At 40.6% G+C, this 17,731-nt stretch overlaps 1 protein-coding gene across 5 annotated transcripts in view; it reads right to left on the bottom strand.

Moving 5' to 3' along the window:
• Positions 1–16,512, bottom strand: part of OSMR (oncostatin M receptor) — a 33,526-nt gene extending 17,014 nt beyond the window's left edge. For 2 of the 5 annotated variants that reach the window (XM_075526217.1, XM_075526220.1), the window contains exons 1-6: positions 16,363–16,512; positions 13,893–14,085; positions 9,398–9,494; positions 4,795–4,958; positions 1,922–2,081; positions 56–337 (exon numbers count right to left, since the gene is read on the bottom strand). In XM_075526217.1, coding sequence (XP_075382332.1) covers positions 56–337; positions 1,922–2,081; positions 4,795–4,958; positions 9,398–9,470 — 679 coding nt within the window. In that variant the 5' untranslated portion in view covers positions 9,471–9,494; positions 13,893–14,085; positions 16,363–16,512. The remainder of the gene's footprint in view (positions 1–55; positions 338–1,921; positions 2,082–4,794; positions 4,959–9,397; positions 9,495–13,892; positions 14,086–16,362) is intronic. The other 3 variants (XM_075526218.1, XM_075526219.1, XM_075526221.1) reach the window with 3 other exon arrangements.
• Positions 16,513–17,731: the final 1,219 nt, after the last annotated feature.

Here is a 17,731-nt window from a genome sequence, read left to right as displayed (position 1 = left end):
CATTCTTGACTTAATAACAACAGGAAAACAGAACTGTAATAAAGCATTCACTTACTACCCACAAAGAAAACTGCATGATCATAGCATTGCTCTTCATTGCAAGACTCTCGACAGTAGACAGTGATGTGAGGTGCTCCTTGATGTGCCACATTTTTCACAGTCAGAAGCCCGACTTGACTGTTTGTGCGATTGAAAACATGAACAGCTGGGACTAGAAAGAATTCCTTAATGATTTGACCTTCCCTTCCAATGCAACAAAGAGTGATGTCAGAGCCTTCCTCTACAATTTTTTCATTTGGAAAGATTTGTGGTCTACTGTTATTTGAAGTGTCCAGGCCTGCAAATTAATACATAATAAACCATTTCAAAATCTGCTCATGGCAGCAGCCTTCAACCAGAACACGTAAGTGAGCATTTGAATCTGCTAATGTTATATTATCCATTCATGGACTTTTATTTAGTATTCTTCCCCATACAGAGCTCAACTTCACATGTAATCCTACCTATATTTCTCTTAAACCCATAAACGTATGATGTAGTCCAACAAACTACCTAAGAGACTAAATCCATCTCACCATCTTTCACTTAGGGGAAACAGAGAGCGTGCACTCAAGAACTGCCTTTACAGATGAACACTACCTCCTGCACCTATGAACAGGTTGATGCTTATAGCCAAAATGCCTGCTCTTGAAGATTATGAGCAGGGGGCTAGTAAAACACCATGCTCTGAAGCTCATGCAGACCTCAGCTAAGAGGAGTCAACATTGAATGAATCAGATCAGTAAGGGGATACTCAACTTCAATGAGACTCCTATGGCTTGCAATGTTGGACTCCTTGCTGCATGCAAAAATTAGTGGGATTTAAGTGACTCACAGGCTTTTGCACAGGTTGGAGATAAAATCTATTCTCAAAAATCTGATCCAAAAATCTGATGAAGTCTGGAGTCACTATCTTTCAGAGAGCTCTAAAGCAGGTCTGTAATGCAGGATCAGTTTGTGACAAAGAAATAGTATTTTTGATATCTATTCAATTTCAATTGAAAAAATAAAATCTCCAAGATTGAGATTAGCGAGAAAGGGAGTCTTCCATCCTACTTCCCATTATATAAGGTGAGGGAGATGGGCAATTTATGTGCCACAATCCAAGTATACAGACCCATGATGCTTCTACTACCCATGGTGTCTCCCGTAACTAAAAGCCCTTGCTGCTCCAAACAAGAATAGTGTTTCTTTATAAAACCTTCGTAGTCATTTTTTCTAAAACATTTACATATTTTGTTTAAACCAAATTCTCTGGAAACCAAACTGTTCCAGTGAGACATTGTAATCTGAAAAAAAAAAAAAAAAAGGTTTTTGTGATATAATTAATTACATTATTGGTTCACTCCCTGTTTACTCTCATATAATTCACAGAAGTTCATTCCAAGTGACATAAGGAGCTGACTTGCTCCTCTCTCTCTGCTTCTTCAATACTAATCAAAGCTATGAACCCCAGACAAAAGCAACACATGCATCAGATGATGTAGCCATAGCTACGCGCTTCTTCTCCTCTCCCCCAGTCTGGGCCAGGGCTGTGTCTGACCTGGTGATAGTCTACGCTAGAGCCTATCCAAGATTCCATGCTACTCTATGTATGGCATTGTTTTAATGAATGAGCAAGAAAAGCTCTAAAATTTTGGGTCTACTAGCTTACGAAGATAGTCTGCAAATTAAAACAACGGCTGAAGCATTGCTATTATTGCCAGCAAAAAAAACCCCAAAGAGTTGGTTAGTGCTTAGAGATGAAAGAGTTCAAAATGGATTCTTGATCTGATGCCACCTCTCCTGAGCTGGACTTCACTGTCACAGTCAGCAGTGAATTACAATCTAGCTTTGTACTGGAAAAAATAAAACCAATATTGCAAAGTCTTGTTTTGCTTACCCAGGACAGTCTCCCACGGACTCCACTGACTCCAGATTTTTGATGCTTCTGCTTTACTCCTGATTCTCACCAAGTGTGACATACACTCCAAAGGTAAGTCTGAATTCCATATCCAATGAAGAGGCTTTCCTGATTTATCAAGTGTGACGTTATGAAACTCCTACAAACAAAGGCCAGTAAGGCAAAGTATTGAAAACACAGCCATGTGTAGACACTTTGGAAGTACAATCAAAAGCAGTGAGAGAGAAAGAAAGCTCAAAGGAGTAAAATGCTTTTGAAAAATGAATCTCTGAAATCCCACTTGCTACACATGATCTCACACTAATTAACTAGTAAGCTAAGTAACTGCTTACAAATCTGTACTAGCAGCGGTGGAGTGACTGATGTGCTGGCAAGACTACTTGATTCTGACAACATAGTGGGGAGTCAGACCCTGCTTCTCATGAAATGGATTCGGTCTCAGAGACTTTCAGTGGATTATTTGTGCGTGCTATTACATCTGTGCGTGAGCACGCACAGATGCTGCTGCCTGCAAGTGCACCTTGTCTAATGCTCTGGATTACATATCCCTGGCTCTGAATTACAGCAGGAACCAGCACTGGCCAATAAGGATTTACGCAGATGATCTCCCGTTGGAGTTCTGAGGCACAGCATCTGAGGACAGTACTACCATCAGTGAGAGGCAGAGTAGGAAAATATTTGCTGATTTCCCCAAAATGCTTGACTGCTGTAATATGCACATGCAAGAAACATGAAAAAATACATGCAAAACTGTTAGAGCTCCATGAAGGTAATAGAAGAAGGACAGCTTAAAATATAAAATGGAGTTCAAAAATCATGAGAGCTAAATGCTCTGTAATTTGGCAAACAGTTTTATATTGAATTACATAAATGCAGACAAACAGCAAAAAATATAAAATGTTCTGCTGCTCTCTAAGAGAAGATATCCTACAAATTTCTCTCAGCATGTACCTACTAGGGCCCATCTGGACACTAAATGAGCTGCACCGATACATGGCACAGCAACTCAAACTAACCAGGGCACCATGTAGTCACACAGACAGAAAGATGAAAATGTACCCCAAGTGTGAATCTCCCCTGGCATGAGAGCCCATAAGAAGCAGGAAAAAATGGCTCAAAAAATTCTATTCATCATTATACATTTTAGAATACATTTTAGAACAGAACATATATTTCAGTACTTCTTAAAGCAACCATACCAGATTCTCAGCATATAGATCCATGCTGCTCGTCTGAGCTGTGCCACAGCCCTGGCTCACACTGACAACTAGAGAACTGCTCTCCGTTACTGCTTTCCATCAGCAACACCTGCACTTTCATAATACCACTACTCTGAAAAAAACTCTGCAATCAGTTTAGAATTTAATTTCTCAGTTATAGCACTGAGGATTGTAGTCACTGCTTTGGAAGTTATATAGACTGTCTGTGCTTTGGTATAAGCAGACTCACAGAGCTTCTTTATTGGTACACATTCTTCAGAGAAACACAGAAGCAAATACATTCCTGTGTGGTAGTGGCATCCAAAAGACTCTGTTTATTTTCCTTGTCGTGTTTATTATAAGTAACAGAACAGACTATGTCCTTGGATTAGAAAAACTCTTTCTTCCAGCAAGTTAATAAGTTTGTTGGAAGGACACTCCAAAAAACCACTAAATTGTTTGTAGCTATATGGTCCTAGTTTCCGACTTCAGGGTTATATCTACTCATGGGGTGTTAAAAATCCTAACTCATGTATCAAAGTGGTCAAAATCTTCTGAACTGCATAGAGCTCAACTGCAGTGAAGATGTGGTTCTTCAAACTCAGAGACAAAATACTACCAACTTGGCTGATCAGAGTAAGTTGTGATTCTTAACAGTGCCCATCTTATTTTATTGACTTCTGGTTTCAGAAAAATAAGCCCTTCTCTGCTTTATGTCCTTTCTCACAAATAGCAGCTTTAAATGAGCCAGAGTCTTCCAGTTTTACTAAGTTTTAACATGTGCACTTCATATTCTTCCATAGTTCAATCAGCAGATGACTCATAATAGGTTATAAGATTCCTAAAACATGCATTTAGTTCCCAAAAGATTTTCTCAGATCCAAAGGAGAGGAAATTTTCATTGGAGACAAAAGTTCTCACACGAACTGGGGAAAACTGAAGTCACGAACTAGGGAAAACATCAGGAGCAAACTTAAGCCTATGATTTGTGTCATCTCCACCTCTTCAGAAAATTTGGCTGGTTTAGGTGTTAAGGAAAACTAGCAGGATAGGGACTTTGCAAAAGAGATATCACTACTTGTTTCTTAACTGGAAGAGGCGGGTATAAGGTAACTGCTAACAGGGCCAAGCACAAGGCTTAAAAGGCTTCGCTCACACTGAGACTATCGTTTGGTTCATAAGGGGAGAGGAGTTGCAGCAACATGACTCATGCTCAGTTAGTCCCTACTGAAGGGTAGTAATCATGCTACAAAAAAGACTGCCTTTAGGAGCAATGGAAGGGATGTTTCTCAGAGGCCAGTTAGGGGACCTGCACCTTCAAAGGGAAACAGAGGCCTTCAAAATCAGATGTCCTAAGTCTGCCCACCACAATCCCTCAGTGAGGGTATGCAAGGCATATCTACATTCTGCACAGGTGGAAATGACTTCATCTGAGCCAATATTTATTTTGCACAAAAACTGGGCATAACATTAGACCAAGTCTGGCACCTAGTGAAATACGGAGGTATATCTAGTACAGTTTTGTAAATACTATGTTGTGAATTGTAAACCTATACAGCAAAGCTATCTGCATATGCATCTGAACATTTGATTTTCCTTTAGCTTCCTTTACTTTGTAAATAACTAATACAACTTTTTTTAAAATACACTTACTGTCCACACAGTAGTAGTTTCATCTATTCGACGGACTTGTATTTCAAAAGACATTGCCAGCTTAGCATCATGCGCTGACTTGCCAACATCCCATTCCACCAGCAGCTGCTGAAGAGCCAAATCCTTGGAAATGTTAAGGTACTTTACTGGAAACACAATGGATTCTAGGACCACAAAGAGGACACAAAAATATTAATGTTTAGCTAAGTTACAAAGCAGATCTGAAACAACAGTGGTTAGAGGTAAGATAGGTTCCACACCAGACAGTTGTGAAGGAAAAAAAAAAGAAGTGATCAAGACCCATGCTGTTGATATCTAAAGCAAAGATACTCTTTTATCTTAAGGCATCAGCAGGCTAGAATGAGGTTCCTGAATCTGCTCAATAGCCCCCCACCATGACATTGGGTATGCTATTTAATTTCTTTATGCCCTCAATCTACTAGCTACTTTATGGGAATATTGATCCATCCCTTTATAGTCTTATGCAGAGGAACAACATACTTTATCAACAGGCATGGAATCACAAGAAATCCCAATACCCAGAAAGCCTTCTCATCATTAGGGCAGAAAATCTAGGCTCAGTTTTGCTCTCTGATCTAATTAAGATTAAATTAGTTAATGCAAATCAAGTATTTGAACAGGGTAGGTTAAGAGTTTCCCTCCACTAGCTAGCTCAGATGATAGTCTAGTATTAGGCACATTCCTGGTTGCTCTACACAGAGCTTAGGTACTTTAGTCAGGGCTGTGGATTCTTCTACTGGAATTAGACACCTAGTTATAATTGCACCTCCATCCTTTTGTGGGTCTGGAGTTAATTCCCAGAATAAAATAAAATTTAAAAGTCAGACTGAAGTCCCTTTTGGTGTCAGGAAAGGAAAGGACCCTTAAGAAAACTAGCCTGCTGAAAACTACAGATCACCTTATGAGTGATCCCTCTTTTTAGATGTCACCCCTGCCAAAAAATCCTAACTCTTGGAAGAGCTGAAATATCGCACTTACTGATCTGTATCTTCTCTTCTTCCTGAGAAATAAACAAACAAACAACAAAAAAACCCTCAACTTGATCTGGTTGTTAATGAAGCCAGGGAACTGAAATGGCCAAGTAACTAGGCTTTTTCTTTTGCCACAGTTGCTTTCCAAGATGCTTCTGCTTGTTACAACTGACAGGGTCAGAATGCTTACACTGACCAGCACACAGAAAAGAAATCACAGAAATAACTGTATGTTTTAATAAAACAGAACTCATCCTGGGCATTCCTGCCCCACTACAGCCACAGTCCTCAGGGACATGCTGGATTGAGAGACCTCGGCAGCTCCTTGTCACAAAACTGCCACCTCCAGTCATTTCTCCCAGATGTGCTTCACCCACTGACCCAATGATTATCTGAGACTTTTACAGAATATTACTGGCAGAAATGCAAGCATTCAGGAAATTTAGTTTGAGAATCTACATTTTGATACATGCTTCTGGCAGCAATCAGATATCCAGACTGTTTTGCAATTTATCCTGTGGTGTCTGCTCTGCACTAACTTCTGTGCAGCAGTTTCCCTATGTATGGATCTTTACATTAACTGTAGGAAATGAAAGGCTCGAGAGAAGCAGTAGTTATAACAATCCCTGATCAATCAAAGGAAGCAAATAATACTTTATAAGCATATTTATTACTTATGAAAATAAAGACACTGACACAGCTTCGTTGTTTATACAAATCCAACCTGTAATTAAAGAATAAATGGAGGAAAGTATGTATTGTACCATTAGTAACAACTTATAAAAAACTGCTGAAAGAAAGGATTGCTTCTCTTTTAGCAAATCATCTACAAACTCTGTTGGTATATTTTTAATCCATTCTATTTTGAAAGGTACTGGAAGTCAAAGCAAAATGAAAACCATATGCTTTCAATCTAGCAGAAACTACTGGCATAGGCTTCTTCAGATATGCTTGCAGGGAGAAATCAAGGTTTCATTGTTCAAACATTTGGTCTCAGAAACAGGAGTGTGGTATCCTAAAAAAGGTTTTGAGGAAGTAGGGTATACACGCATATATGCACACGTACTTTCTATCAATTCTCACTGCAGCCTTAATATATAATATATAATTCCTGGGAAAAGATGAACATGTGTAAATTACACGAAAGCCAAATTTGATGGCATTAGTGTCTTCTGCAAGGTAAATCCAAAAATGTTTCAAGTGCAGAAGTAAAATTTCCTTTTTGGCTATGGTTATGACGTGGTCCTTAAAAAAACATACCTGCTGTTTGGCAGTTGCTTCTGAAAAATAATGGCCATCAGTTTTATACTACCATAAGGAAACCCAGCACCTATGACAACTAGTAGATGTCTGGAACTGAATAAATGAAGTGGAAGGCCTGGGGATAAATTTCACTTGCCTCAATGACAAGGGAGCAGCAATTTTAGGTTTTACTGGAAAACAGAAATATTGTTAGCTTCACTGCCAAGAACTGACCAGGCAAGGAGCCAGAACAACCAAAGCAACAAAGTAAGCCATAAAATTAACTGTGGAAGCAGAGTATCTTATTTTAGTTTGGGAAGGTAAGACAAGACACACTTCATCTCCCCACGTTCTACAGACTTTCACCATCAAAACATGACAAAGGCTGTTAAAATCCCACTTATGCTAAGGAATTGACTGTAATGTTGTTCCTCTCCAGTATGTAATCTTAGCTGCTCATTTTCTGGTCAACCTTACCTGTACATTCATCATCCTTTTACCTGAAGCACCAAGCCTCTGAGGGGATCTCATTTCACATATGCAAATAGGTGGCTGATCTAAAGCTCTGGCCCTTGCCATTCTTTTGTTTTCCTTCTGCAGTGCTGAAGCAACTGGGGGAGACAGATGCACCCAGCACAAATAGACAAACCTAAAGGAAGGACCCAGCTAGTCTCTCAGTGAAACTCACAGGTACAAAGTAAGACTACCAGGGAAAGGAAACAAACAGATGTGAAAGAAAAGCCAGCCAGTTGGCAGAAACCCCTTCCTTTTTCAGGGTGCACCATTAAAAGAAACCCCTGCGTATCTTCTGAATTTCCCTATCGTCTTTTCTGCTCCTTCTCTAGCCAATTCTAATTGCAAGTGGCACTACTACACCTATTGCAGTGATGATGAGCTTGCCTCTCTTCTCTAAATCTGTCTCTTTTTGTCCAAGCTAAAATCTCACCCCTTTTCTCACCATGGAGATATATTTTCACCTGCCACATCTAATTAACTTGCCAAAAACCCCAAAGGTCTCATAAGTTTCTGGTTTTTCTCCATCTGTGTAAGTGTTCCCCCACTATCTCCTTTTAGTTAGATGACATATTGCTTCACACCTCACACAATTTTGTTTTCCTCAGAGCCTAGCATAAGACAGTTTAGATCACCAGTCCGGGCTTATACACAGTACCAACAAAAAGAAGAAACAATATAGTTAAGGATATATCCAAGATCTTGAAGGCCACTGAGTTACAATGTGGGACTTAAAGACTTTTGTAGTATAATTTACACATGTAGAAATATTTGTAGCATTCACAGTTAGTCTTCCCCTCCTAGCAAAATTAAATAATCAAAGCACCTTAAGACTTATTTTAACTTGAAAGCTAACTCTAGACTACATGAATAGCTTTTTCATTAACAACAGAAACTAATTTTATTCCTGAACAACTGCATGTGAAAACAAGTGACCAAGTTACTGTAATGCAGTAACTGTTTGGACTTGCCTGCATTACAAAGTTTTGCCACTCTAGGGGCATTGGTAATAGAGTCTCAAAACTGAGGAACTGGCACCTTGGGTGAATGGAGTGTGAACACATGAATTTCAAGGTTGAAGAGAGGCAAAAAAGCCTGAAACAGATATATTACCCCCTTCAGTATGATAACAAGTACATTTATACAAAAAACCACCCCACTCCTTCCTTCATCAACTTAATTAAGGCAATACAACTTCTATAATGCAGACTATAGTCAAAAGTCAATTAAAAATATTCATTCCTTTTTTTTCTTTTGATGGAATCATGCCCAATGCTATTGCCAGCAACAAGTGTGCAAGCAGTACTTTACCTTAAAATACAGAGTCTTCTGGAAAGTTATCCTTATATTCGACTTTGATCCTTCTGAATATGCATATTTGCTTTTTTCTTTGTATTGGATACATATGTGAAGTGTAAGAAATAAAAATCTTGTCCTGAAATCTTGTGGCACAATCAGAAAAGAGCCAACAGAAGTGTTAAAGTTTTCAGACATGAGACAAACAAAAAAGACAAAATGAAGGGCAGAGGTAGAAAAGCATAAAAGTTGTCAAAAGAGGAAATAAATTAGTTGAAGATAACAGAGTACAGATCAAAAACATATGAGACAGAGGGGGAGCAGATAAATAAACACACTCTTGGCTTCATGTCATTGCAAGTTATTGATTCAACAGGCAATTTTGCATGATGGGGTTACAAAAGGTAATTATACAAGTTGCTTCATCACCTTACCAAAGAGAATCATTTGATTAAGTGTGTAACGTTGCTTAATCACAGGAGACTTACAAATGAGCAAGTCCAAAGCTTCAGTTGTTGTAGATTGCTTCCCAAAAAAATAGCAAATGTTCAGACGCTTACCTTGCTGTGAGTATGTAGTGTAACAAGTCCTCAGGGGGAGCAGTACGGCCAGAACCACAAAGTGATTCATCATTCATCCAACTTTTCCTGCACAAGACTTCTCAAGAAAGAAGACATTTCTAGTTATTTGTTTGTTTTACAAGAAACACATGCCAGACAATAGTCCAGATAACATTACTGTATTTAAGAATGAATAAATAAAAACCCAACTACACAGACTCCAGGCAGTTGAAGGGAAATTCAGGAAGAATGGACAACGAAAGACAAGGAATGAAAAAACTCTCTTGTTTTTAGGACCTAGTTACAGCATAGGGAAAAACACACCACACTCAAAAAGTTCAATTTAATCTAAACAAATAAAACACACAATATCTTTGAAGTTTTCTCTCCACTTATTTCTACGGGATATTAAAACAAAAGTTTGTCCTGACATATTTTGGCTTTCCTCCTGCACAAGTAACAAGATATCCATCCTAACGAGGAAAAAAAAAGCGTCAAAGGTGTGAAAGGCCTTGTGGTTTCTACTCCACCTAGAGCCTGAGTGATGAATCCAGCAGACTTTGGCAAGCATGGTCTTGCCCTTTGCCAGCACCCAGGACACTACATGGAGACCTTTAGTTAGACTGGAGTTGAAATACATGTATCAAAGTCTTAGCAAGGTCCATTCCTAGAAGGACTGTCATCTCAAGCACCACATAGCTCTATCTAGCATTCCTTTTACACTCATATTGTGACAGGATGAAACTCCGTTTGACTTGCACAGCCCAGACCTGAGGGACTGATCGTATGTCAGATCTCCTAAGACATGAATCACCTGCAAACTCCCCCACGTAGAAGGGAGAGGTAAACATACAGCAGCAGTATGGTTAAAAGCACTCAGGCACAGAGGGTACAGGAGTCTAAACAACAGGAACAGAACCATGGATACAGCTATGTTTAACTTTTGATTTCCACTTTTTACATTTCTGGAGCTGTGTACGATACTGATAAAGAGAGTCTTCTACCCCTGCTTCCATAATAGAAGTTGAAACTGCTTAGCAGGACAGATAACCAGGATGACCTTCTGTCCCCACTAAAGCCAAGGACAGATCATTTACTGATTTCAGACAGGCCAGGAATTCACCCCAGAATTTCTTCCTAGCAGAAAACCTCCCATTTAATACCTCAGAGCTACAGACACTTAAGTTTAACAACCCTGCCTTAGGTTGGTTTTGAGAAGCTCTAAATTTCTCCAAAGGATCAAAAGAAAAGATTTCAACCTTTTTTTTTTCACGTTTCTAAAGGTCACAGGGAAAATGTAGAAGAGTCCTGAGTGCAGCACTGCAACCCATGGCTCAGTGCTCACAACTAGCACCCTTACTGCTGTGTGCCCCAACTTCTTCCTTGTGAGCACAATGCTTCACAAAGAGGCCCCCATATTTAAAAGGTGAGACTTGCCTTGCCTAATGTATAGGCTTCTGCAGTCTTTCTTGCCATTATACCAATATCCTCAAAAGTATATGGAAAACACTAAAATCAACATGAATAAAGAATCTAAATATTTTTGAGAACCTAGGCCTAATTCACATGCAACTAACAGACTGTTCCAAGAAGTGACTTAGGGAAATCTGCTTCTTTATAGATTTTCTAAGTTCAGACTTTTTTAATCACCTGATCAAATTTAATATCTCAAAGAGAAAATAATTTGATATGTTTTGTCAGAAATAAACGCAATGGAATGGCTCTTTGTTATAGAGCAGTGAGTGACAAGTAAGTGCCACAAAAAGGAGTCCTTCCAAGGCATATTATGTTAAAACTTCTGGTAACTCTTCAGTAGATTGTTATTCTCTTGAATTATACTAAATGAATATTGAGACACAAAGCCAAATCTTGCATGCCCTTTTTCAGAGAAAAGTGAAAATAAAACTTCCTTTAAAGTCAAGGGAGTTGACTCTCTGCTTTAAGACCAATTTAATACAAGGGTGGTTACTTAGGTTCAGTGGCATAACTCCTGACTTAATTATATCAGCATGATGAAAACCTGGCCCCACAGGACTCCTGACTTAATTATATCAGCATGATGAAAACCTGGCCCCACAGGACTCCTGACTTTGTAAATGTGTTTGGGGTTGGACACAAAGCTATTTGCCTTATTTGTCATGTATCACTTAAATCCAACGTTAAATACAGTGGGAAAGTATTGTGGAAGTCAAGACTTATTAGACTATTTGTTTAAATTACTTCCTGCTTGGAAAACAAATCCAAACTCTTTTCTGCTCTTAAGAGGCATTCTCAACTACTGTATTGAAATAAATGTCTAATTTAACTCTCTCTCTTCAGTCATTTACACTGTCAGTTCCCTAATGACACAGCCTAGATCACTTTTATTGATGCACAGCAAAGACGCCATATGCTACTAAAGGGCCATGTAATATAATAAATGACCATCAGAATATAAACATATTTTGGACAGCTACAATGCTTTTCATTATTCAGTATGTTAATAATCTAGTTTAATACTGCATAATAAATTGTGATAATATGTATCACAACTGTTTCAAACAGTTTTCATGGGAAAAGTTCTGGAATTCTCTAACAAAAGAGAATATGAAGTAAATTTAAATAAATGAAACACTTTTTAAGCAAAAAGAAATACAGTCCTTAATATACAAGTAATATTTTGACTTAAATCATCTTTGTGCAGAGACTTCTGCCTATGACTAACAAATTAATCACATACAGTAATTACTACCAACGAAAGTCAAGCACTTATTCTGTATTATCAATAATTAAGTACTTTTTATAAAATCATCATTTAAAAATCTGTGTCTTGGTTACAAAGATTAAAAGAGAATCAAAACAGTTGTACAAAATACATTATCAATTTCATTAAAAAAACCCCACGATGATAACAGATCAGCTACATCCTTGCCAAAAGTGAAAATAATTGAACAACAAAGGGAATGAAGACAGGAAGCCAGGGAAGGTTTTTAGGTGTCTAAATAATTCATCACCCTGAAAGAGGCAAAAGTACTGCCTCTGCGAACTGGTGAGCAACTATCAAATGCCACAAGAAAAGTGAAAATCACAACCATTGTTCTGGTTAACAGCTTGGTTCAGATTTGCCAATTTGAAAAGATATGAATATCACACTAGTATGCCACAGTTCTTCATCTGAGAATGAATCACTGCTGACTTTGTTTCTAAGCCTGAGACAAATCATGTTTTGTCACCATTCTCCAACCTGGAATGCCTGTGTACTTGGTTTCCCTGAATTGCAGGTAAGAACAAGAAGCTCTCGTGCCAGTGATTTTGAACATGGACGGCAGACATGTAATTTGAATACTTTGTCCTTTCTAGTTACTTTTATCATTAAGATAATTTTACAATGGCATTTCTTTAGTCTATTACAGAATCACAGAGCAGTTTGTCCCACTGAGTTTCGAAGAACTCCAAAGATGAAGATTCCACAACTTCTCTGGGCAACTTGTTCCAGTGCTTAACCACCCTCACTGTGAAGGTTATTTCTCTTTACATTCATATATTCATTTTTCTCCTTATATCCCTATAAGAAGAATATCTTCTTTTATTCTCCTTATATTCATATATTCATTTTTCTCCTTACATTTTTCTCCTTAAATTTTCCTTGCTACAATTTGCACCTGTTTCCTCTTGCCCTTTTGTTGTAGACCTCTGCAAAAAGCTTAGCTCTGTCTTCTCAGTAACTTCCCATTAGTTAGGCAAGGACGGCAATTAGAGCTTTCTCTTCTCAAGGCTAAGCAAACTCAGCTCCTTCAGTGACTCCTACATGTGCTCCAGCCTCCAAAGCCACCTGGTGTTTCTCTGCTGGACTCAGTCCAGTCTGTCAGTCTTCTTTGTACTGTGAGCCCAAAACTGGACACAGTAATTTAGATATGGCCTCGTAAGTGCCAAATAGAAGGAAATAATCACCCCCCTAAGCTCTAATTCTTTGCCGTCATTAACAACTGTAGTTATAGTTCTAATTTCGGTGATGAATCTGGTTATCGGGACAGAGAGTGAAATTATCTATAAAATGGGAGATAATACTAAGCTGTAAGTTGAGGATGATTGGGCACAAAATCTGTCAGAGCTATAGAAGTTAGCTGAGCAAGAAATTTTTCATTTTACCCTATATTCTTCCCCCTTCTAAAAATTCAGCATCTGTGGGGGAAATAAAGCAGACTTGCTTAGTCTTGTCAGTCTGTAGCATCAATCACTGATAGATTTTTCAAACTCATGAATATATAGTTTACTTGTAATTCTTGCTGTTGGAAAAATGTAACCTGGGGTGTGACAAAACACATACAACTGGATTCAGGACTCCCCAGGCTAACTTGAAATTAATCAGTACTGATAGATACATCAATAGAACAGAACCCATTTTGGAGACCTGGTGGCAATTGCAGTAACATCCAGCAGCAACAGGAATTGTTCAGAGACCCGACAATTAAAGAGCAATCACTCAAGAAGTGGGGACAGCACAGGAGCGAATTACCTTGGGAAGAGAAGAAATCTCCTTCAGTAGGTAGTTTGTGAATAGTTTAAATAAATATCTCCAGGTAAACTATTTCTCCTTCAGAGCAAAAGGCTGGCTTAGATGATCCCCGAAATCCTGTCCAGGCCAATGCTTTTGTGACGCCACGGATGAGAGGAAAAAGAAATTCCCACTATTCATCTGGTAAACATGCCTAAGATAAACATATTTCAAATCATACTTCATACAACTTTCCTTTCTCAGTGCCCTTTGCCTGCTTATTGAAAACGGCTGCCAGTCACAACCCACATCCTCAAACGAACCAGAGCATGTACACAGGCTGGGAAAAGAAATGTTTTCAGCTGCTAGGATCCAGAAAACTTTATCTATTTAAGGGAGAGTATTACATAGGGACACCAAATCATAACCACTATTGATGGAACAAATTTTCCTAAACCAGACATGGGAGAGGACTGTCAGCGAGTCAACTGCAGTAATAATACTACTTTGGATTTATATCACATTTTTCATCCTATGTTCTTATTCCCTCTACTTCACAGAGGGACAGACTGAGGATAGGAATCACAATTCAAGCTCATAACATGCAGTACAAGGTTGCTAATATAACTGATGTGTTTAGTGCCAAAACCTAACAAATTCCTTCCATAGCCACCAAAGAGAAAGAGGAACCCCTAGAAAGTAAGCCAGACCATAGACAGACTAACTTGTCCTCCAGAGGTGGTTTTTCCCTCTTAAACAGATAACCAGGTAAGTGCCAAAATGAGTTAGAATGCCCTAAGTCAATGATTTGTACAAAGACTCTGCACTGAAGCGTGCCTCTGCTCTCCTGATTCCTGCAATTCCCAATGTGATATCCCTTGCAAAATCAATAGTGCAGAGCTGACATCCAACTGAGGCAGCTTTGCTTGAAATAGGGAGCAATGTCAAGCCATCAGAAACCTATTGAGTGTTGGTAAAGTAGCATCTGCCAAAGCATCCTACAACTAAACAGATCCCTCTTCAAAATAAACATCACAGTGTTTATAGAAAATTTAATTTGCAACAGTTCTGAATTCTGAAAAAAATGAATAGCTGAGACACCAAATTCTAAAGCAGATGAACCTTTCCTTTAGTCCTTGTACTCAGGCTTTCTTCTCCCAGGCAATTTTAAATATGGTTTCAATTACACTTAGCACAAAAAATACGTCTGTGTATAAGACACTGAAAGCTCCTAATAAGCCTTTGTGATCTAATGGGTGAGCAACAAGTTTAAAAAGCTGCACATGGAAGAAAGGAATTTCTATAATTAAGGTCTGATAGGTATGTAATCATTTGATCACTTAGGGATAGCTTTATCGCCTGGTTTTGGTAAATAGAAAGCTCTTTGATGCATGCTGTTGATTTTCTAAAGAGCTTTGCCAAAACAGGAAAACATTATGTATTTCATGGTCCCATGAAGGCTGGAATCGAAACAAAAAAGCAATTAAATAGCGAAAAAATGGGGTCTAAAAATGTAAAGTGCTCAACAAACTGTGTAAGACTACTTCTGCCCCATCAGAAAGCAAATGCTAACAACTGTAGGGAGGGAACCACATAACGTGGTGGCATGACTCATACTGACAGGAAGAACAGTTTTACCATGTTTTCAGGCATGATCTACTTGTAATGCTGTTAGGATCTGGTTTATCTGCTCGAGTAGAGACTGGTCCAGGCATGCAATATTTAGATAAAAAGAGATTAAAAGGTTATGCCAAAAAAATAGTCAAATTCCAAAGAACCCAGGAACCACACCAGAATTTATGATGTTTTCTCATTTACTCCAATGGTTTTAAGATAAAACAAGAGATTTGAGCTGCTTAAAAGAAAGCAGGAGCAACACTTTTTCTCTGTATAATGCTGGATTTAAAGATCTGGGCTTGCAGTTCTAAGCAAGTCAACACCTTCTCGAAGTACCAAGAACAGGAGATTTTAAAACCAAACCTGATCCCCTGACAGGAGCAGCATCCTCATCCCATGAAGTACCTCACCTCAGTAATTTTTCCTCAGGTTAAACCAGCAGCTTTTATGTTGTAGTTAAGCAGTGACATCTTGAAAGCAGAGACGGTTGGGGGGTCATAAAACGCGTTAAATTCAACGGCAAGTGATGGTGCTGCCGCGGCAACCTTTTTCTGAAGGATGAAGGAGCAGTACGAGGCGCCGGCTCCCCTCCCTCCCGCAGCCCTCCCACACCCGCCGAGCCGAGGCACGCCTGGAAAAACGGGCGTTAAAGGGCAGGCAAAGAGTGAAGAGGGCTTAACGGGCGCCAGATGGACTTTCAAAGTAAAAACTCCACAGAGCGTTTCAAAAAAGGCGCAGGGGTGGAGGAGGGGGATTTTCCTCAGCGGAGTAGGCTGAGCTCCTCTCAGCAAGGGCGGCCGGGGTCCCCGCGCGGGAGGAGAGGGGAAGGGGGGATTGCCGACGGCCGCGACAGAGAGGGACCGGCATAACTCACCTGCAGCCGCCGAGCAGCTCTCTGAGGAACTAGGGGGAGACAGGTCCCTGCCTGGCGGCCAGCAGGACGCGCCGGCCCCCCCGGTCAGTGCCGGGAAGAGCTACGGCGCGGCCGTACTCGGCCGTCCCTCCCCCGGGCAGGGCGGCACCTCCTCCCACCTCCCGGAGGCCGGGTGAGCAGCGTCTCGGGAATTTCCCCCCGCTCCGGGAAGCGCGGCCGGTTCCCTTGGCTGCCCTCCCGAAGGCAGGGCGCGGGCCGGCCTGCCTCCCTCCCGCAGCGCCTGCCGCCATCTGCTCCCTCCTCGAGGGAACCGGCGCCCGCGGAGGAGGGCTCAGGCGGCGGAGGCCGGGCCGCTCCGGTGCCCCCAGGGCGAGGAGGGGCTGCAGGGCCTGGGGTCAGCCGGGGACAGAGGCCGACCCTGGGGTGGCCAAGCAGGGAGAGGAGGATAGGCAGGGTTCGGCTGAGAGGACAGTGAGGAGCAGAGAACGGACACTTTGCTCAAATTGACACTTTCCCCATCCTCCCAGTCCTGACCTGGTCAGAAACCGCACATAGGAGTGATGTGTCCAAGACATCACATGTGCCTCTGGTGCCATGGCTCCAGGGTTCCTGTGCCTCCTTGGTCTGGCTCCAGGGGACAGGGACAGTCACTCTGGCCACCAAGGCAGACGGGGTGAGGAGGGTGGCCTGGTGCTTGCAGCAGGGCCCAGGGTCAAGGCCATAACCAGTCTGGTGCTGCGCCGCTGTCTCGCATGCAGCCGTCTGACAAAGTCCCACTCGGAATCCACGTTAAGGAATGTTAAGGCTCACAAAGTCAAACTTTCCACTTCCAAAATCGTAGGACCATAAGGCAGGAAGGGAGATCAGGACCTCACTGTGCCTGTTGCCCTGCCCTTCAGCTGTGGGTCCCCATCTGACAGGCCTCGGTAAGACCTCTTACCTCTCGGTAAGACAGGTGCGGTGTGCTGCAAGCTGCCTGGGTCACTGCTTCCATCAGAAGATGTAGCCATGAGAAAGTTTTGTTTAAACGTGTTACTTATCCTTGTCAGGGTGTTTGTGGTGAAGTTTTCTCCAATTTGTAGCACTTTCACATAAAAGATGTCTTCTGTCTCTTATTTTCTTTTTCCTAAGTGACGTTTGTAGGTTAAACGTAACGTACCTATTAAGACACTGTTTTCCTTGCTCTTCTTTGGATTGTCTCAAATTCTCAAAGCTTGGTTGCTTTTCCTCAGAAGGATGTGGACTAGGAAGTGTTCTGCCTTACAGGCTATATTACTTTTAATACCTCCTGATATATAGCTTGCCTTTTTTTATAACAGCATAGTGTTGCTGACTTACACTTTGCTTGTGATCCACTTCAGCACCTTGA

The sequence above is a fragment of the Mycteria americana genome, chromosome Z (genome assembly GCF_035582795.1).
Source record: "Mycteria americana isolate JAX WOST 10 ecotype Jacksonville Zoo and Gardens chromosome Z, USCA_MyAme_1.0, whole genome shotgun sequence".
Classification (NCBI taxonomy): domain Eukaryota; kingdom Metazoa; phylum Chordata; class Aves; order Ciconiiformes; family Ciconiidae; genus Mycteria; species Mycteria americana.
This window is presented reverse-complemented; position numbering and strand designations above follow the sequence as displayed.